Source organism: Pangasianodon hypophthalmus, chromosome 5 (assembly GCF_027358585.1).
Source record: "Pangasianodon hypophthalmus isolate fPanHyp1 chromosome 5, fPanHyp1.pri, whole genome shotgun sequence".
NCBI lineage: Eukaryota > Metazoa > Chordata > Actinopteri > Siluriformes > Pangasiidae > Pangasianodon > Pangasianodon hypophthalmus.
In genome coordinates, this window is record NC_069714.1 from 30,009,730 (window position 1) to 30,031,188 (window position 21,459).

The 21,459-nt window shown below is 42.2% G+C and overlaps 1 protein-coding gene across 2 annotated transcripts in view; it reads left to right on the forward strand.

Annotated features, from left to right (window-relative positions):
- Positions 1-13,776, forward strand: part of LOC113525847 (serine/threonine-protein kinase SIK2-like) — a 15,970-nt gene extending 2,194 nt beyond the window's left edge. Inside the window, exons 4-14 of one of the 2 annotated variants that reach the window (XM_026912445.3) lie at positions 3,550-3,613; positions 3,948-4,109; positions 4,902-5,026; positions 5,139-5,262; positions 6,010-6,230; positions 7,125-7,280; positions 7,382-7,489; positions 7,593-7,818; positions 7,906-8,163; positions 8,479-8,704; positions 9,358-13,776. In XM_026912445.3, coding sequence (XP_026768246.1) covers positions 3,550-3,613; positions 3,948-4,109; positions 4,902-5,026; positions 5,139-5,262; positions 6,010-6,230; positions 7,125-7,280; positions 7,382-7,489; positions 7,593-7,818; positions 7,906-8,163; positions 8,479-8,704; positions 9,358-9,874 — 2,187 coding nt within the window. In that variant the 3' untranslated portion in view covers positions 9,875-13,776. Of the gene's footprint in view, positions 1-3,549; positions 3,724-3,947; positions 4,110-4,901; positions 5,027-5,138; positions 5,263-6,009; positions 6,231-7,124; positions 7,281-7,381; positions 7,490-7,592; positions 7,819-7,905; positions 8,164-8,478; positions 8,705-9,357 lie in introns of those variants that run through there. The other variant, XM_053233971.1, reaches the window with a different exon arrangement.
- The last annotated feature ends 7,683 nt before the right edge of the window (positions 13,777-21,459 follow it).

Below are 21,459 nucleotides of genomic sequence, written 5' to 3' on the forward strand. Positions count from 1 at the left end.
ACAAACTACCAGGAAAACAGCAGTAACAGTAAACAAACAAACAAACAAACTACCAGGAAAACAGCAGTAACAGTAAACAAACAAACAAACAAACAAAACAAACAAACAAACAAACAAATGACTTGTTTTAAGTCTAAAAATAAATGATTTTAAACCGGAAATTTTAATATTAAACAAAAAAAAAAAACCCTTGCATTTAAATTTCTTTACATTTGACAATTTTTAAAGATAGATTCAGCATCAAATCAGCAGCTTTTAACCAGAGTTTATAATTATTAAAAAATATAAAAACTAAATATTGATATCTCTGCGACGCAGTTTATCACGATATCAGGATTATATCGTTGTATCACTCAGACCTCTTCTGCACCTTTAAACTTAATTTACGGCACATAACTGGACCACTGAGGGTAAACGAGACACAATAAAGACACAAAACCCCCCTGAAGTACCTTTAAAGTACCCGAACCCAATGGTACACTTTGGTACTTTTTATTTATGAGATTGTAATCTGTCGATTCTGTCAAATTAATAAAAAAAAATAAACAAAAAATGCTGTATGTCTGGTTATGTAATATGATCCATGCTGCTGGATCCTATTGTGTTGCTGCTCTGAAACTTGATTACAAATGTGTGTGTGTGAGTGTGTGTGTGTGTGAGTGTGTGTGTGTGTGTGTGTGTGTGTGAGAGAGATTAATTAGCCCTGGTCAAGCTCAATGTGTCCGCTCGGTCACGCAAACCGATCTGTCTGTAAGTCTTTAAGACGTGTAAGCCTCTTTAGCCGGCCGAACAGGTTTTGACGCAAATACGTGCGTGCACACACACACACACACACACGCACACACGCACACACACACACACACGCACACACACACACACACACACACACACTGAGCCCCGTGGCTGGCCAGTGCCAGGCGTGTATTTTGTCAGCACATTTTTGTCCTCATTACTCCCAGCCTGCGCTCTGGTGCGTTGTTTTGTTTTGTCCGGATTTGTGGTCGGATTTTGAAAGCGAGGTTGTGAAAGCGAGCTCAGTCTCTGGAAAACTGGCTCAGGAGGAGGGGAAAGGGATTTTCTCTGAAAAGAGCATGGGAACCCAGTTAGGGTTGGGATGATACGATATCACGATACACAAAATGTATCACGGTATTAAAAAAAAAGAAAAAAAGAAACTTTACTCTTGTTGAACGTGCAACGATTGAACATTTGGTAGAAAAATAACACACAATCGTAACAGGTGACAAATCGCAAGTGTCTCTCCAGACCGCTAGTGGGCGTGGCCTGTTAGAGTTTTTTTTTAATCGTTTTTCTTCCAATTTTTGCTCGTTAAAAAACAGTCCATGGGAATTAATCGCAGGTTAAAGTTGTGAGCGGGGAAGTGAAGAAAGCTCGCACCACATGTTACAGGATTGCTGCTAAGAATCATTCGAGCCAATCGTTTCACAGCGTCGTACCTCATTTGCATAGAAGTGAGGAGAAAATCTCAAACTCGCAGAAATCGAGGCGTCGCGTCGCGTCTCATCGTGTCGTGTACGCATATAGAACGCGAACGATCGCCTGCAGCTTGCTTGTGTGAACGCACTTTCAGAGAGCAGCAGCGTGTCAGAAAAGCATTTGGTGTAATTTATCACTATTTTTGATGACACACTATCCTGCTAGCTTTACAGTGTTTAAAAAGCCGTGAAAGGTAGACACCATCTGTCTCTCTCTGTGTGTGTGTGTGTGTGTGTGTGACGGTTAGGTTCTCACATTCCCAACCCCCAAATGAAGCCAAGAGATCAGGAGGTCACGTCTCGTATGCCTGCGTTCTCCTTTCACAGCCGCAGCTCTCATCCCGAGTTTATTTAAAGCCCAAGAGGATAAAACACACACAGAGCCCCTGCTGATAAACGCCGGTTTACGCACTCCTCTGCTTTGTCGCTGCAGATGTGACGACAGGCCGATCTGTCACACACCGGGAGAGCGTAACAGGGGTGTGTGTGTGTGTGTGTGTGTGTGTGTGTGAGCTTTGACATCACTGAATGCACTCAATGTGCAGTTTATCTCATGGCAAGTTTCCCATCTGGAAGCGTCACTGCCTTATCACACTCCCTGAAATCTCTGTGTGTGTGTGTGTGTGTGTGGACGTCACAAGACTCGTTGTGCAACGAGGTACTGTTGCGTTCCTTCAGGCTCTCCCGAGAACAGTCAGAATGTTCTGCGAGGGAGGCGAAGCTTGACGTTCAGCTGCTCGTGAAATGTAATACGCAAGCCGTGACTTGTTGATCGCTGTTACGTTTTTCTTTTTTCTTTGATTCTCTAACGTGGTGACGGAAAGACGGAGGAACAAAACAGACAACGTGCTACGACCAGGATACTTTTTTCACAGTTTACACAGTCTTGAAACGCCACTCACTGGGTTTAGAATCAGAATCAGAAACATGCTATATATAAATATGAAATATGTAAACAGCAGAGAAGATAGAATATATTAAATTAAAAATATAAATAGTTATGTACAGAAAAAGTGAGTGTACATGGGAGAGTGACGATACTTGTAATTATTTAACACTGAAAATAAAAAGAAAAATCCGTAAAAACGTTTCTGAATTTTAAATAATTCAGTACAACACTGTAACATTAAATCAGTAAATGTAACTGTCCAATCAGAGTTTGTGATCTTTAAAAAGTGTATTGTGAAATAAATTCATCACAGTATCGGTATTATATCATCGTATTGCCCTAGCCTTGTACACCTTCAGTATTTTAAGCATTTCTTGCTATTTTGCTGCACCATTTGTTCCAGTCTGGCTGTACAGTATTTATATTTAGTCCGAGAAACAAACCAAGAGGTCAAAGTGTAACGTGATGCTACCACCACCATGCTTCACAGCGAGCGATGAGCAGCGTTGGATTGGATTTCTGCTAAATGTAGCACTTTGCGTCATGGACAAAAAGTTCAGTTCTGGTCACAGAAGCTTCTAGCAAACTCCAGACAAGACTTCCTACGGCTCAGAGCGTACGATCCTACGCTTGTGCGTGATTTTAATTTAATCATGCACGTAGACCTACAGCTTCGCTTTACAGCGTCATAAGATGTACGAGTATTTGATGTTGAAAACGATAAAACCGGAGCACTCGAAAAGTGTCGTAAATAATGGCACATACGTAATACAATACATGCGGAAATGTATCGACGTGGTATTTTTGCAGCACTGTGTTTATGTTGTTTTCGAACGTAGCGTTCGGTGACGCTGTCGGAAAGTTTTGGTGTGTTTCTCTGCCCGAGTGTAAATAAGGGACGTTCAGGAAGCAGCTCCATGCACTGGTGCTTATCATGGGAAAGCAGGACATCACATCAACAAGAACTTCATGCGTGTGTGTGTGTGTGTGTGTGTGTGTGTGTGTGTGTGTGTGTGTGGCTGTCAGCCCAAGCCCTCTTCACAAGCCCTGCTAATGCCAGCATTAAAGTTTAACAAGGTTGTAAAAGGAGATTTATTAGGCCGCTTAAACCCAGCAGCACCTTTCTGATCTCCCCTGTGTGTGTGTGTGTGTGTGTCTTCACAGGTCATGGAGACCAAAGACATGCTGTACATTGTAACAGAGTACGCGAAAAACGGCGAGATGTTCGGTGAGTACAAAGCGACTCTTTTGATCCGCTAACGTTTCAGGCTGATGAGTCAGACATGACGGGTTAGAGGAGAGGTGAGGAGAGGAAAAGAGCACCAGGTGGTGGAACAGGTGTGGGATTTTTTTTGTAGCTTTTTATGTAACACACACGCACTCACACACACACACACACCTGGGATCACAGTATGTACTGCCATGAGAGAGAGAGAGAGAGAGATGTAATGATTGATCTTTCACAGCCACTCAGAACTGATTCACAGTCTATTCAGAGCGATTGTGCGTTCCTCGTCCTCGTCCTCATCCTCATCCTTCCTCCTCCTCCTCTTCCTCTGCAGATTATCTGACGTCTAACGGACGCATGAGCGAAGCCGAGGCACGCAAGAAGTTCTGGCAGATCCTCACAGCCGTCGACTACTGCCACCGCCACCACATCGTCCACCGAGATCTCAAGACCGAGAACCTGCTGCTGGACGCGAACATGAACATCAAACTCGCAGGTGAGGAGAGCGACCTCGACCGTAAACATCAGCTCAGGTACCACGTCACACCCGGCGTTCCCCAACAACCTCGTCCTTACAGAAGACGCCATTTTAGCTACAATAAGACGCTGAGCCTGCTGGCTAGGACATCTCGGCGGTCATGTTTATTTACTAGCGTCCTGGCGTAACACTGCTTTATTTATTATTTTTAACATTAATCATCCAAATATCGTTAAAATATTGCTTGTAGGAAAAAGTAAGTGCATCTGTAGGGATCAAATTATAGGGATTGAAATTATACCTTAAATATTTCTAAAAAAAATCTTCCATTGTGTTTAAAGGGCTACAATATTTATAGAAAATATCATTTTAGTAATAAAATAAAATAGAGCAATATGACATTTGACATTGACACAATTTTCATGATGCAAGCTGATTTTGGAGGTTTAAAAAAAATCTTTTTGTGTAGAAAGTTTAAAGAATACAAATGCAAATTCTTAAGAACAGCCTTTAATGGTTAATAATATTTTGTTTATTAAATCATTAGCTGGTTGGATATTAATACATAACTAGCGTACTCCGGTGATGGAAATGCATCCGATTCGTCGAAAGGAAAAAGAAACGAGGCCGGTTATAAAACCGTATTATGTCAGCTGAATAAGCCATGCAAAAAGGAAGAGGCTTTTTTTTTTTTTTTGCGTAAACACACATCATTTAGCTTCGGGTTGTTTACATAACATAGCCGAGCTAGAAGTGAAGCGCAGCGGACAAAACCGTCGCATGATCTCTCTCTCTCTCTCTCTCATTCAGACTTCGGGTTCGGAAACTTCTACAACGCCGGAGAGCCTCTGTCCACGTGGTGCGGCAGCCCGCCGTACGCCGCGCCCGAGGTCTTCGAGGGAAAAGAGTACGAAGGACCACAGCTGGACATTTGGGTACGTTTCATATAATCCTTTAATCCCATGCACTCTCTGGAGGAGAGGAGGTTAGAACATCTGGCAACGTGTGCTAAATCGTGTGTGTGTGTGTGTGTGTGTGTGTTTCCAGAGTCTGGGGGTCGTGCTGTACGTGTTGGTGTGCGGCTCGCTGCCGTTTGACGGAGAAAATCTGCCAGCGCTGAGGCAGAGAGTGACGGAAGGACGCTTCAGAATTCCCTTCTTCATGTCAGAAGGTAACAGATTAAACCGTGTGTCACGCAGTTATAGGAAAGTAATCAACGTCAGGGTGCTACCACTACAAAGTTATTTATTCCCTTATTCTATTCTCCTAATAACAGCAGTGTGTTATTCCGCGTCCTCGTCACCATAACAACGATTACGCACATTTAAAAAAAAAAAAAAATCAGGTTATGTATATGATGAGCTGTTACTATAGAAACCATCAGGTTATCAGATCGAACGCATTAATATAAACCTTCTGACCAATCAGAATCCAGAACAAAACAGCCATATAACAGCCCCGCTCTCTCTCTCTCCCTCTCTCTATCCCTCCCTCTCTCTCTCTCTCTCTCTCTCTCACACTCTCTCTCACTCTCTCCCTCTCTCTCACTATCTTTCTCTCTGTCTGTCTCTCTCACTCTCTCTCTCTCTCTCTCCCTCTGTCTGTCTCTCTCCCTCTCTCTCACTATCTTTCTCTCTGTCTGTCTCTCTCTCTCTGTCTGTCTCTCTCACTCTCTCTCTCTCCCTCTGTCTGTCTCTCTCACTCTCTCCCTCTCTCTCTCCCTCTCTCCCTCTCTATCCCTCTCTCGCTCTCTCTCTCACTATCTCTCTCTCTCTGTTTGTCTCTCTCTCTCTCTATCCCTCTCTCTACCTAACGCTCTCTTTCTCTCTCTCTCTCTCTCTCTCTCTCTCTCTCTGTCTCTCACTCTCTCTTTCCCTCTTTCTTTCCATTTCTCTGTCTCTCTCTCTGTCTGTCTCAGACTGTGAGAATCTGATCCGGAAGATGCTGGTGGTGGATCCAGCCAAGCGGATCAGCATCGCTCAGATCAAGCAGCACCGCTGGATGTTAGCTGACCCCAGCGCCCCCCACCAGACGCTCTCACACTCCCTCACTGACTACAACTCCAACCTGGGGGACTACAGCGAACCCGTCCTGAGCATCATGCACACGCTGGGCATCGACCGCCAGAGGACCGTGGAGGTGAGAGATGATAAATCAGATGAGCGAAGGCTTACTTTCCTGAGAATTATGGCAGGGTACGGTGTGCTGTGTGAGTCACTGCTGCAGCTTATCGCAGCTCTGGGATCGGGGGTCAGCAGTAAAGCTTAATCGGCGTCACTTGAGGGATTGGAGTTGTCAGTTTTGTCACCTTGGTGGCGCCGCAGTGACGGTGGAAACCTGGTGTTTATCCTAGCCTCTTGCCAAGACTTTAAATACATTTCCCTGCTGGCACAGAGACGATAAACATAGCAGCATCTGTTCCTAAAATCTGTCACCTTCTGCGTTCACTTAAGATGGAAACAGTTTTTATTCGAGTAGTAAAGCGACTTTTAACATCACGGCACGCTCAGACACACGCCAAACATACGGCTTCTTTTTCCTCCGCAATATAAACAGCAGATGAGCCAGTTGACACATGACTGAGCTTTTTGGACACTCTATAAGCCCCGCCCCCTTTTCACCATCTCACATTGGGTATGTTTTAGCCGGTGATCTGAATTTCCCGCTTGAAAGCTGATCTGAAGCGGCGTCCTCGAGTGTATTGAGTTCAGTAACGTGAAATATAATCTATCAGTGTACATTCACTAATATTAGACAAGCCTATAGTTAGCATCGGTTAAATTTATTTAAAACCAAACCAGAAAAATGACAAGATGACACAATGACACCAGATAAGCAAACCAGAAATCAAATTTTTAAAAAAAAATTCTGTTTTTATTACTCATTAGGGCTGATTCAATATTCAACCAATCAGAATCATGTTGCCTGTCAGTTCTAGACATGTGGCTTGAAGGCTAGGTCTTTATATGATATGATGCTTTTTCTTTTTTTAACTTAGACTCATTCTTATACTCCTTCATTTTTATTCCTCAGTCTCTCCAGAGCAGCAGCTACAATCACTTCTCAGCCATTTACTACCTGCTGCTGGAGCGGGTTAAAGAGCACCGGAGCCAGCAGCTGAACCGGCAATGCGGCGGCGCTTGGACCCAGAGGAGCAGGAGCACGTCTGACTCCTCGTCCAGCCCAGAGGTCAGTGTCTCCTCACAGTCCCTCTCACTTCCTCCTCCCGGTGTGACATTACATCCCTCCGGCTCACTCCGCTCTTCCTCCGCTCCCCTCTCCTCCTCAAGGTGATGGTGGAGTCGTCCGACAGCTTCCGCCCGGCCTTGCCTGTCGCCACGACGATGAACACAGCCGTCCACTCCCAGATAGAGTGGGATCAGGGAGGTCTGTTTCAGGTGAGGACTGTTTTTTTTTTTTGGCTCATTATAGAGCATTCATTATCTCAAAGCCTGCTATTAACATCCTCCTCTTTGTCTTTATCCTCCCCTCCGTCTCCAGCGGGTGGTGTGTCCGGTGGAGGCGAGTCTCAACGGTCTCCTCTGGAATCGCTCCATCTCTCCCAACAGTCTCCTGGAGACCACCATCAACGAAGAAGTGCGTCCCGGAGACCTGGAAGAGGAGGACGGAGCGCTGCAAGCCCCTCCCACGCTCCTCCCAAACACCGCCTCACGTAGACACACCCTCGCCGAAGTCTCCGCCCGCTTCCATCTCTGCAACCCTCCCTGTGAGTAGCACGAAACTGTTAAAAATAAAATCAGCGTGGATTTAACGTGTGATCTATGACATTTCATATGACATTTCTTTCTCTCAGGTATCGTGATCAGTCCTTCAGACGGCGCTTCATCCGACAGCTGTCTGAAGTCGTCTTCGAATCCGACTCCGCCCCTTTCCGCCGCCGCAGTAGGAGATCTCTCGGCGCTCATGGTGTCCGGGTTCGGAACCGGGACATCGGGGCCCGTCGGAGCACCTCTGGCTCTGTCCTCCAACCGAATCCTGCAGAACCAGGGCAGCCTCCACGCAGCCAGCTTCCAGGAGGGACGCCGAGCCTCCGATACCTCCCTCACACAAGGTGTGTGTGTGTGTGTGTGAGTGTGTGTGTGTGTGTGTGTGTGTGTGTGTGAGAGAGTTAATGATCATATGAGGATAATTACGTCCACCTGAAGGTTTTTATTTAGACCTGATTACAGAGAAACATGAAATTAGCCTCCTACTCATGAACACAGCACTTTAGCAAATTAGCTGAAGGTCTATAATAACGTAGGGTGTGTATGAGTGTGTCTGTGTGTGTGTGTGTTCATGTGTGTGTGTTCATGTGTGTGTGTGTGTGTGGTGCGACAGTGTGTGTGTCGCTCCCAGCTAACTGGTGAAATGCTGATGTTTGCAGGACTGAAAGCCTTCCGTCAGCAGCTGAGGAAGAACTCTCGTACCAAAGGTCTCCTGGGCCTGAATAAGATCAAAGGCCTGGCGAGACAGGTGTGCCCTCCGACCTCGTGCTCCAGGGGCAGCAGGGGGTCATTAGGTCCCACCCTGTGTCCCCCGACAGGCCTGCAGGGCGCCGGAGGACCTCGAGAGCGACGCAGCATGCTGGAGGAGGTGCTGCATCAGCAGAGGTGAGATGCTCGAGTCGTACAGGCCTGGAGGGTCGTGGACAACATTAAAAATTAAAATTAAAATTCAATCTAAACTGAGAAGAGATATATAAAAGCAGAAGTTAATAGATTGAAGCTCATGGACAGTTATTTTTAAGAAAATATAAAGTCACTTAATTTAAAATCTTCCCTTCAGCCTTCACAGCATGTCCCTGATATATCTTACATAATGTTTGTTTATAAACACATTGGAATTTTTTTAAATTAATATTTCAGCTATAATTTTACGTGTACTTGCTAATCTTATCACTACACATAAACAATCCATTTTAGAAAGTTCATGTAGAATCTGAATTTTTTTTAATATGTATAAATACTTTAAGCGGGAAAGGGTTAAAGGAGCAATTTGTATTTATTTTTTAAAAAAAGGGCTTGTAAGAAAAACTATTATAAGTTTAAAAGGCTCCTTTGAGAAATCAGATTTTTGATCTTTGAGAAATTATGATTTAATTTCGCCATGGATGGATGTTTCTATCAAGTTTCTTCAGTTTTCTGGCCCTGAAATTAGCTCCGCCCATCCCACTAGGCGAAGCACATTCGATTTAAGCTGCTCATTTTTATGTTTGCTCTGTAACTTTTTAATAATCTTGCTGTGTTTATCGTATTTATTTTAGGATGCTACAAATCCAGCACCAGCCCCAGCAACAGAGCGCGCTCTTCCTCACACAGTCCCACCAGCTGCCCTCCTCTTCCTCCTGCTCCTCTTCCTCCACTTCCTCCTCCTCTTCACCTCCCTCCAACAGCCTGTTCGCTCCAGCTGCTTTATTCTCCAACCCTCCACCCCAGACCTCCACCCAGATGATTCCTGCATGCCATCAGAGCTCTGTTCCTCTTCAGCACGGTCTGTGGCAGCAGAACGTAGACTCCTCTTCTTCATCTTCCTCGTACTCGTCGCTCTCTCCGGTGGCGTCCGCGGCTCATCTGCTGGAAGCCCGACTGCATATCAGCCAGCAGCCTCACCTCCAAGCGCATCCTCATTCGCAGCTCCAGCTCCAGAGCTACACCCAGGGACAGCTCTCGCTCTTACCCCAGCAGGTGAGCTGGAGCCTGGGAGGCAGCGGTCACAGCGCAGGCCCCGACACCCCAGAGCTCCAGGAGCAGCAGCTCAGCAGCTGTGTGATGGTCAAATAATGACCAAAAAGTGTTTCATGATCCGAACTGAAGTAAAACTGACTCGCAGGATGAGAACGCTTCATGTCCGAAGTGTGTGTGTGTGTGTGTGTGTGTGAGCACGAACTCAAAAGAAGACAAAGAAGCAATAACCAAACTCTTCACAGACGTCACGCTCGTCCCCCCTTAACTCCAGTCTCCCATCCTGAGAAAGCAATAAACAACAGGGAGGGGGGCGAAGCGAAGCGGAAAAACACACACACACACACACACACACAGGACGGACGTCTGTGTTTTAAAATAATCCCGTCAGACTGGTAGATTTATTCATTTACTCATACAGATTATATATGAAAACTAGAACGGTCTTCCTTACATGTATGGATTTTTATTATTATTTTTTTTTGCTTTGTTTGCTGTAACTTTTTTCACTTCGCTGAAGAAGACCAAAGTTTCTTTTAGCTTTTTTTTTTTTTTTTTTAACATCCTTCAAAACAAAATGCAGTATCTAGGGTTTGTAATTTAGCAAACTGCGACGTTTGGCACAAAATGGCTGAACTGCTTTATGAGCAGAGCCGAGGGCCGATCATGGTACTTTATTATTAATAAATAAATAAATAAATAATATAATATAATAAGAGATAGGGTTGAGAAACTAGACATCTCAGACACCATCATCTTGATGCATCTTGATTTTTATTGCAAATTTTTAATTTTTTTTTCTCCAATACATCTACGTATTAATCATTACAACTTATTATTATTATTATTATTATTATTATTATTATTATCCATCATGTAGAACATTAGGCTTAGTGTATTTGATACTTTATTATTATTTATTATTATAATTTTTTAAACATTTAAAATCTACGGAAATCCTGAACTGCAAGTTCTATTGTTATTTCGACTTATTATCTCGTCATTTTGACTTAATAACTCATTATTTTAACCAAATATCTTGCTTATAACGAGATAATAACTCGAAATTGAGTTACTAAGTTAAAATAATGAGATAGTAACTCAAAATAATGAGCCGATGAGTTTATATAAGTGATGTGATACATCGAAAGAACAAGATAGTAACTCGAAATAATGAGATAATTCAAATTAATGAGATATTACATCAGAATAACGATATCGCACTTCAGTGTTGTTTTTTCTCGTCAGGGTTTCCGTTGAATAAACAGCGTAAATTTCACGAGAGAATCACGATGCATCAACGTGTGGATAAAACGGGAGAAGGCATGACGACCTCCTGCTCCGCCGCTCTGCACCGCGTCACGTTTAGATCCTGGTCACGTTAAACGCACACACGCTGGGCTTCGAGCTCGCTTCGTTTTAAAGGAGCTGCTGGGACTTCAGGTCAGTCCTGAGAAATGAGAAAGAAAAAAAAAGAAAAGAAAAAGACACAGCTCCTCTTCTGTCGTATCACTACCTCCTCCTCCTCCTCCTCCTCCTCACTGCAGCGAGTTTCTCCCTGAACAAAGCTTACGGGATTAGTGCAATATTTCACACTCAGCTGTAGTACCTGTAGTACCTTTAGTACCTGCAGTACCTGTAACTGTAGTATCTGCAGTACATGCAGTACCTGTACTTGTAATACCTGAAGTACCTGTAACTGTAGTACCTGCAGTACATGCAGTACCTGTACTTGTAGAACCTGCAGTACCTGTAACTGTAGTACCTGCAGTACATGCAGTACCTGTAACTGTAGTACCTGCAGTACCTGTAACTGCAGTACCTGCACTACCTGCAGTACCTGTACTTGTAGAACCTGCAGTACCTGTAACTGTAGTACCTGCAGTACATGCAGTACCTGTAACTGTAGTACCTGCAGTACATGCAGTACCTGTAACTGTAATACCTGCAGTACCTGTAACTGCAGTACCTGCAGTACATGCAGTACCTGTACTTGTAGAACCTGCAGTACCTGTAACTGTAGTACCTGCAGTACATGCAGTACCTGTAACTGTAGTACCTGCAGTACATGCAGTACCTGTAACTGTAATACCTGCAGTACCTGTAACTGCAGTACCTGCAGTACATGCAGTACCTGTACTTGTAGTACCTGCAGTACCTGTACTTGTAGTACCTGCAGTACATGCAGTACCTGTACTTGTAGTACCTGTAGTACCTGCAGTACCTGTAACTGTAGTACCTGCAGGACCTGCAGTACCAGGTTGAGAAGCTGATAGGAATGCAGCAGGTACTCAATGCATGATCTTTTTTTTGTTTGTTTGTTTGTTTTTCTTACTTTTACTTTTTGTTTTTCATGAAAAGTCCATCAGGTTCTTTAAAACAAAATCAGAGATCTCTAAGATTCACGGCTGTATTATTTATTATTAGCACAAAAAGCTGTTTTTTTTATTATTGTTTTTTTATTTTTAGTAATTTCAGACAGTAGAAAACAACATAATCTGATATAAATTCAGATATAAAACAACATAATCTGATCACAGGAGTAAATTTATCTCCTAAAATTTGTTTGACATTTAAATTTGTTTGGAGCAGTTAACTTAGGGCTGCGAAATTTATTAATATTTATTTAACAAAATTGTAATACATTTATTTATATTTTATATTTAGCAAATAACACTTTTATTTATAGAAAAATAAAGAAAAATATTTACAACTGAAAAAAAAATTTTTTTGTTAAAATTTTAGTAGAAAACAGCTGATTTCAGTTAATTTGTAATTATTTGGAAAACATTTAAAAATAATTTATTAAAAAAATATTATGCTATCGCCAGCCCTAAGCTAAATATTCCCAAACTGCCAATAAACATCATTTATTTTCGCCCCGGAGACAAAAAAATGGGAAACATCTAATATTTTAACATCTACAATGTGTTTATTTAAACTTTCAGTGTTAAAAACAAATTCTAAAACCACTGAACACATCCAGGAAGTTGCTTAAACAGTCTTTTATTTTATTTTATTTTACTTAAGCAATGTTTTAATCAGAAATCGCAGACTTTCCTGCAGATCTGAGGGACCGTGTCTGCGTTAGCGTACGTTTTTTTTCCTCTTTCAACATTCTGTAGCAATATATAGCTGACGAGACGTTGCAGTTCGGTGCTAGAAGTAGATTTTAAACAGTGTTTGTGTGTGCGTGTGTGTGTGTGTGTGTGTGTGAGAGTGTGTGTGTGTGTGTGTGTTTCTACACACGTCTGTCTCTTTTTAGCTGGAGAAACAGGGTTTGAAACCAGTGACTGAAAAAGATAAGCTGAAGGTGACGTGATTGTCAGAAACAGTGTTAATCCGTTTTTATTTTAGCGTTATTGTTTAAAAAAAAAAAAAAAGAAAGATTTGCACTCACCAGCGACGCTTGTGCCTTTTTTTCCGAACAAATCTCACGGTGAGAAAGCAAGTCATTTTTTTTTGGTTTGTTTGTTTTTGTTTGTTTTTGTTTGGTTTTTTTCCCCCCTGTGCTGATTGTAGGACACTTGGAGAAAAGCACACTGAGGAAAATGTGGTTCTGAGGCTTGCAGTGAATCAGACACAACCTTTTTTTTTTTTTTTTATTTTTCCCTTTCTTTTTTTTTTTCTCTCTGTTTTTCAGAATAATGCACTTTATAATGAATATTTCTCCTTCTCAAAATAGTGTTGTTTCCACTGCTGGGCTAGAGAAGTCTTCTTTAGTGTTAATGCATTTACAATAATATTAAACACTATTTTTTAATTTGATTTTATTTTATGTAGAACTGTAAAGAGAGCTTTTTTTTTTTTTTTTGGTAACATTTTGGATATATTTCCCTGATTTGCTTGCTGAACTGTAAATGTCTTGAACGTGTGATAATATGTGTGAGAGAGCGAGAGAGAGTGTGTGTGTGTGTGTGTGTGTGTGTGTGTGTGTGAGAGAGAGCGAGAGTTGTTTATTTATGTGGCTATTTATTTTAAATAAAAGTAAAATTCCTAAATTCGTTGTGATTGTGTCGTTTTCTTTCTTCCAGAAGAAATGGGTCAGTAAACCGCTTTAGCGTTACCAAAACTACAGCTCTTGTATTTGAGAGATGAGAATCTTATAAAACAGGAAGTAGAGGGTTGTGGTGTTGCGGCTGCACTCTGCACGGCCGTTTATGATTCGTCACCGTTAGGTGCAGCGTGCAGGACTTCCTCCTCGTGCAGGTTTTAGTGGTTTGGTGGCATTTCCTTCTGATTTCGTGCCTAAGAAATGAAAGCAAGACTACAAACACACACACACACACACACACACACAGAAATCCATCCTGATGCAATATCTGAACTAACTCTAACACTGAGAGATGAATAGCTTCATATCGCTTTCCACTGAAATAATCTTTCTCTCTTTTTCTCTCGCAGATTAATGGAACTGAATGTAGAAGGTCTGAGCATAGAAAAAAAAAGCAACTATATACAGTAAAAAATCAAGTTTGTACATAAAGGGCCCATATTTTAAGTAAAATTTTATTATTTTAGAAAAGTTGAATAATTCAGTTTGACATGAAACTCATTCATTCAAGTTATCTTCAGTAATCATTTCGTCCTGGTCACGGATTTAACTTTTTTTTTTCTTTTTTAAGTTATTTAAAGTTCTCAAAAGTCGATTACTTTTATTTTATTTTAAAACCTGCTTCCTTTATCTTTTAAATGAAGAAACAATTACTTATTAAATTTAGTTCCTCAATTTTATTTAAAGTTGCTTCCTTTTTTTAAACACTGACTCCCTTATTTATTTGGCTTCTTTTTTTTTAACTAAACATTTATTACTTTTTTTTTTTAAAAATTAGTTTCTGGCTTTTATCTAAAGTTGCTCCCTTTTTTATAATTGTTGGGTCCTTTATGTATTTGGCTTATTATATGTATTTTGTTACATATAAAGTAGTTTCTCTTTTTAAATTGGACTATTTTATTTCAAGATACTTCTCCTTTTCCAAACCTGGCTGTTTTTATTTAAAGTAGCATCTGCTTGTTTCTGAAGTGTTTTTCTTTTAAACTGGCTGTTTTTATTTTATATTGATTTATATATATATATATATTAATAAATGACCTTGAGTCTCTTTTTTTAAACTTGTGCCCTGAGAGATTGCGGCACTGAAATATTTTGCGTTTTCCCTGTTTTTTTTCCCCTCGTGACTGATTCGGCGCTGGAGTTCGGGATGTAAGCGATTAGCCGATGAGTAAGGAGCAGTAAGTGGACATGTGGTGTAAAGTAGATGAGGTTTTACTTTTTCTCCAAGGGGCTTCATCAGTTCTACATCAAATCCACGTTGCAGCTGAAGTTGCACTGTTTTTACTCAGTCGGTGGAAACTTCGCCTGGAGGACCGCGGATCATTGTCAGCTGTGTGCTCACGCTGGTTCTGTGTAACGTGGATAAAAAAGGAATAAATGTAAATGTGTATGTCGGCTAGAACACTGTGTCCTGAACATGCTGACTGTAACCTGGCATGAGGCAGATATACAGCTGTATTGGTGCCATTTCCACTGATGCATTCTGGGAAAGCTATGCTAAGCCAGACAAAGCTCCCTGATCACTCTGCAGACTGTCGATACGTGATACGTGGAAATGAAAGCGGGTGAGAGAGTTTGTATGCCTCAGCTGTGAGTACTGTAACTCTGTCAGAGATCTATTCCAGCCAGGGCAGCTCACTTCCTCGCTTAGGAACATATTGTAACCACTTGAGCATGCTGATCTGAGCATCTGCCTAATGAGGACAGGGTCACTGAGTGCAAACGCTGTTCATACAACCATCAACTGTGATCAGGACATGAAACATATGGTCCAAGACAAGGTAGGACTGAGACCGGTCCAGCCCTAGGAGGTTCAGACAGAATGATTAGGATAGGATTAGGATAGAGGCAGCACCTAGAGACTGAAGAGACTGGGACAGAACTGGAACCTAGAGACTGAAGAGACTGGGACACAACTGGAACCTAGAGACTGAAGAGATTGGGACAGAACTGGAACCTCGAAAATGAAGAGACTGGGTCAGAACTGGAACCTAGAGACTGAAGAGACTGGGACAGAACTGGAACCTAGAGACTGAAGAGATTGGGACAGAACTGGAACCTCGAAAATGAAGAGACTGGGACAGAACTGGAACCTAGAGACTGAAGAGACTGGGACAGAACTGGAACCTAGAGACTGAAGAGACTGGGACAGAACTGGAACCTAGAGACTGAAGAGACTGGGACAGAATTGGAACCTCGAAACTGAAGAGACTGGGACAGAATTGGAACCTAGAGACTGAAGAGATTGGGACAGAACTGGAACCAAGGCATAGAAGAGATTGAGACAGAACTGGAACCAACTCAGTGTGGATTAAAGGCAACCAGCACCAAAGGAGAGAGACGCATTGGGAACTGACAAGGAGTGTATAGATTGGACCGCAATCAGCACCAAGCATGGAGATATTGGTACAGAACCATCATGTAGGGAGCAATGGAACTGGGAGATAACCAGATGTGGATGGATTGGGACAGGATTGGCACCAACAGAGTGGAGGATTAGAACAGAACTGGAACCAAGATTGCGGGTACTGGTCCAAGATTGCGGGTACTGGACCAAGATTGCGGGTACTGCACCAAGAGTGTGGGTAAAGCACTTGGCAAATGATGGGGCTTGAGCAGTGATCGCATTGGGACAGAAACAACACCTGGGCAGTGAGGGGATTGGGACAGAACCAACACCTGAGCATTAATGGGATTGGGACAGAACCATCACCTGGGCAGTGAGGGGATTGGGACAGGATCAGTGTATCACCAGTGATTGAATTGGTACAGATCCAACACCTGGGCAGTTATGAGATTTGGACAGGACCATCACCTGGGCAACGAGACAATGCAAAATAGAAAATACAGATGCAGCATAACAACAGGGAGAAACAGTTATGGAGAATAGAGGAGCACAGCAGTATTAGCAGAATCTGTAGCATAGCAAGTGTTCACTTCCGTCTGATGTACTCCATTTTAACAGTTTGAGAACAGGCTGGCTGCAAGGCAGAGTTCACCTGAGGTCAAATAAGAGAGAGAGCAAGAGAGAAATAGAGAGAGAGAGAGAGAGAGAGAGAAAGAGAAAGAGAGAGAGTACAGGAAAGTACCCTCTAGTGTTTCATGTTTCTATAGTGTAGGCTGTCTGTATACTGAAATGTCAAGGCCCAATAGAGACCAAAACTTTATATATATATATATACATGACAATATGTGTACGTACAGCACACTGTATATATACACATACTGCCTTCACTGCGAGTGATGTAATGAACCTTCACCCTAATGGAGTCATTAGTAGACCTTGCTCTGGAGTTTCATAACTCCTATTAACTACGCAGTGCGCCTTGGCCTGGCTGATTATCAGAAACCTCCGTGTGGTCTTCAGGCTTGCAAATCACTTGGCTTCATTACACACACACACACGCAGCAGGAAGGTAATCAGAGCCGGCTTCTTATAAACGCTGCTCTTCTTTTTTATCTTACACAACGTGAATGATCTTACGTAAAACTCAGCGGCCTTTTCGGGGAAGTGAAATCTCTCAGTGGAGGGTATTTACTGTATTTATAGCTGTAGTTGTATTGCTGTTGATAGACCTTGTCAGCATGAGATCAGTTACATATCCTGATTGTGTGTGTTTATGAAGTGAACTTCAAATAACACTGAAATCTGGCAGGCTCTCTTGTCGGGATTGTTGGTAAATGAAAGAGAGAGAATGAGAGTGAGAGAGGCCAAATAAACGAGCACGCAGCTGCTGAGTGAACGCAGCATGCAGGCCTTGTAATGGAATGCTTAGTGCCTCCTGTACAATATTAACTGGGGCTCAATGTGCGTCATCAAGTAAACAGCTGACCCTGGGAGGGTTGGACAAGAGACAAAGAGCATGTCTCACTCTCTCACACACACACACACTCCCTCTCTCTCTGCTAGACTTCCTGTATCATGTTTACCTTTGTGCCTTTCTGTAATCCCACACTGTTTCAAATCCTTTGAAACGTTGCATTCTTGAACTTTCTTTTTCAGTACCCTAATTATGTCAATTCTGTTTTGAAAATCAAAACAAACAAATTAGCTACAGAATAATTTGTAGCCACACACATAGCAGGAAGTGCAGGATGGAAATACAGGAAGAGGGTCCTGGTCTGAGTTTTCTGGCTTTTACTGCAGCTGATCGGGTTTCCTGTCACGTTTCACAGCTGCTCTGAAGGCGTCACACACGTACGCCAGCGCCTGCGTGACATGCTGTGGAATAACTTGTGTCAAAGGCCAACGTTTTCCATCCGAGTCTTCAACTCCTTTTCTCGTCACCCTTATCCAGAGTTCTGCTGCTTATCTACCACTCTGTAGTGTATGTTCATAAATTTACTAAATAACATAAAATCTGTTTGCTGTAAACTCAATTGGAAGTCCAACAGCAGTTGTTGAATTCTGTCTAGAAAGGTTTTTGTAGAAATCTTTAATAAATGGTGTAAAGGATGGTCTAAATATGTATTGTATAATAATTGCCCTGACTGACAGACAGACAGACAGTCAGACAGACAGACAGACAGATAGATAGATAGATAGATAGATAGATGTCCCACTCAACATTCATGTATTTTTGCAGCAGTTGGCAGCACTTATTGTTGGAAAAAAGAAATATACTGAAAATTTGACATTAGAAAATTTTTTTTCACTTTATATACATACATATACATAGTAGCATAGAGATAGCATATGTTTATGTAGTTAAAGTTTATCTCCTTTAAAAGGTAGCAATTTAAATTCTTAATTCAACGTTAAAATGATAAAAATAACAAGAATGGAAGAATTTGTAGTTGTATGGCTCGGATGTTACAATAATATAGTGCTTCATTCAAAATCTTCAAGCTGCAGGTTAAAGTTAGGTCACAGTAACAGTTGCATTACTTATTATTTAGTCTGAATTTTCAGAATTAAAATGACTATTTCATTGTTGCATTTACGTATAGTTATTTCGGAATGCTGGGAAAACATGACGTCTTCTTCTTCAGCTTCTTTTTCTTCTTTTTTATCTCCTTAAAATTTTCACGAATGAATTTAAGCTTGAACTGCTTAATGCAACTAGGAAAAATATTTGTATAATAGTTTTAATAAGTTTAAAACTATTTTTAATAAGTTTTAAGTGAGAAAGTTTCTTGTTGAAGTATAGTGATGGAATGTCTGTAGGTTTAAAAACTGAAAAGTTGCTCGGAGATGACCAACCCACTCTGATGCTCAGGTAGCAGTGACAGGTAGCAGAGACTTCCTGGAGAGGCATGCCTCTATGTAATGTCCATCAGGAGGAGATGATTCTCATAGAGTGGCATGTCATAGCAAGATCGAGGCGTCTAGCACATCTGTAAGTAATGGTCATGACGTCCATTACCAGTAGGCCAGATGAACAGCTCATCTGAGGATTCAATGGCTGCTGTCCAGTATAAACAGGACCATAGGGCATGTACCAGACACAAGGAACGCCTGCAACTGAATGCTGCAAGGTCAATCAATTGATTTGCAAATTTGTGTGATATAACCTTGGGCCAAAATCCCTGGTTCAGTCCACAAGGTTACCCAGACACCATTCCCTACTGGTTGAGCTTATTGCCAGTGCATGCAGTTCTCCTACTCTTTTTGCTGTATATGCAATTCAGTTCATCATCTTGCATAAACTCATAAGTGTTGGGCTTAAGGGGACTCCAGCCACTTTCAGAAAGGTCATAATAAGCTTATGAGACTTCAGAGAAATGCTATTTACAGTGCTGTAGTGCACTAAGATTGCAGCTACATATAACTTTAGCATATACTGTGCTGTTGCTGTCTATCAGTCTCTGAAGAAAAGTTAGTATTTTGGGAATTGGGCAATGCGCCAGATCCAGACTGAGATGCAGCTTCCACTTAAAGGCATACAAGGCCATTGTACTAATGGCTCTTGCATTCAGAAGAGCATCCTAGACAGCAATGTCATAGTCCTCAGCTGGTGGTTCATTCCAAGGAGCCAAACGCATAGCTACAGGTGGCCTGGCTGAGTGTACCAAATCTCTCCATTCATTTGGGACAGCAGATCTAGTCGGGGAGGGAGCCAAGGTCTTGCCCGCCATCTTGAGGCCACAAGCAAGTCTCAGTGGCATGGAAGCCAAAGAAGATACCAAAACAAGCCCAGGACAAAGTTCTGGAAAAGTATCATTCAGGTTTATGAAGCGCGATGGTGGCAGCATCATGGTGTTGGATGCTTTTCATCAGCAGGGACTGGTAAATGGGTCCAAATACAAGAAAATCCTACAAGAAAACCTGTTTTCGAAACTGAGTCTGGGGTGGAGCTTCACCTTCCAACAGGACAATGACCCTAAGCATACTGCCAAACCTACATTAGAATGATTCAAAACCAAAACCATGAATGTGTTACAGCAGCCAAGTCCCAGCCCAGGCCTCAATCTGATTGAGAATCTATGGCAAGACTTGAAAACTGCTGTTCAGCAACAATTTCCATTTGGTGTGACAGAGTTTGAGCAATTTTGGCAAGAAGACTTGACAAAAATGTCAGAATCCAGATGTGCAAAGCTGTTTGAGACATATCCCAGATCACTTGGAGCTGCAATTGCACCCTGGGGTGAAGGATGTTAGCCTCTGTATTGTGTGGTCTCAGCTCCTGAATCATCATTTTGAATCTGAGCCATCTCTGCTGCCTAGTTGTTAAATCGTCTAGAAAGTAATTCAGACTACTTTCTAGACTTCTTGTTATGCCTATCAGTCATCACCGGATGTGAATGTTTGCAATTAGCAAATTGTTTAGACTACGGTGTATGGGTCAGATTCGACTCCTAATCACTGTCTAAATCTGCCAGCCGAACGTGCTGTGTCAGCATCGGAATCACTGCACAATCAGCGCTGGGGATTTCCGAGCCAAATGCTGCGTCCCTAAGATAAGGTCAATTCCCAAGGCAGTGAGCACGTAGCATTGGCTTCCAGGGGACACAGTCAACAGCTTCATGAGCACAAGTCTTGCAGCATGGCTCTGACCTATGTGAAAAGATCAAAGGGTCAGTTGTGTGGAGGAAAAAGTAAGTCAATGAACAAATCAGTCAATCACACTAGCAGTACATAGCTACAGGGCAGCTAGTTGGCTTGACAATGGGGGATGTGGAACACATGGAGTAGATAACACAGAGGGTGAACCTGATCCTGCAGTTAGTATCAGGGGTGAATGGAAGGATCAGCTCCATGGAGCTCCAGGGATCAGCTCCAATGGAGGGATCAGGAATCAGCTCTAGCACCAATTTTGTATGTTATTGAAATCCAGCTAACATAGCATGCTCAGCAGTAAACAGTATGGTAATGGAAAACCATGCAACCACATTAGCAGCGGGTAACCACAGGCCCACTGGTTGATCAGACTGTGGCAGGCAAGTGCCATTTACTGAGGAACACCACAGAGCAAGTTCATAGAGACAACTAACAAAGAGTGCAGTGAGGGATAGCTAATAAAGCTAGCAATGTGAGAGAAGGAAAGCCAATTCATAGCTAGTGAACATCACAGTTCTGTTGTGTATCACTAGAATAGTCTGCATAATATAAAGAAAACACACTCACTGAGGTAGAGCAGATGAAATGGGGCTATCATCAGCTTTGGTGGTCAGATTAGTGTTGATCATA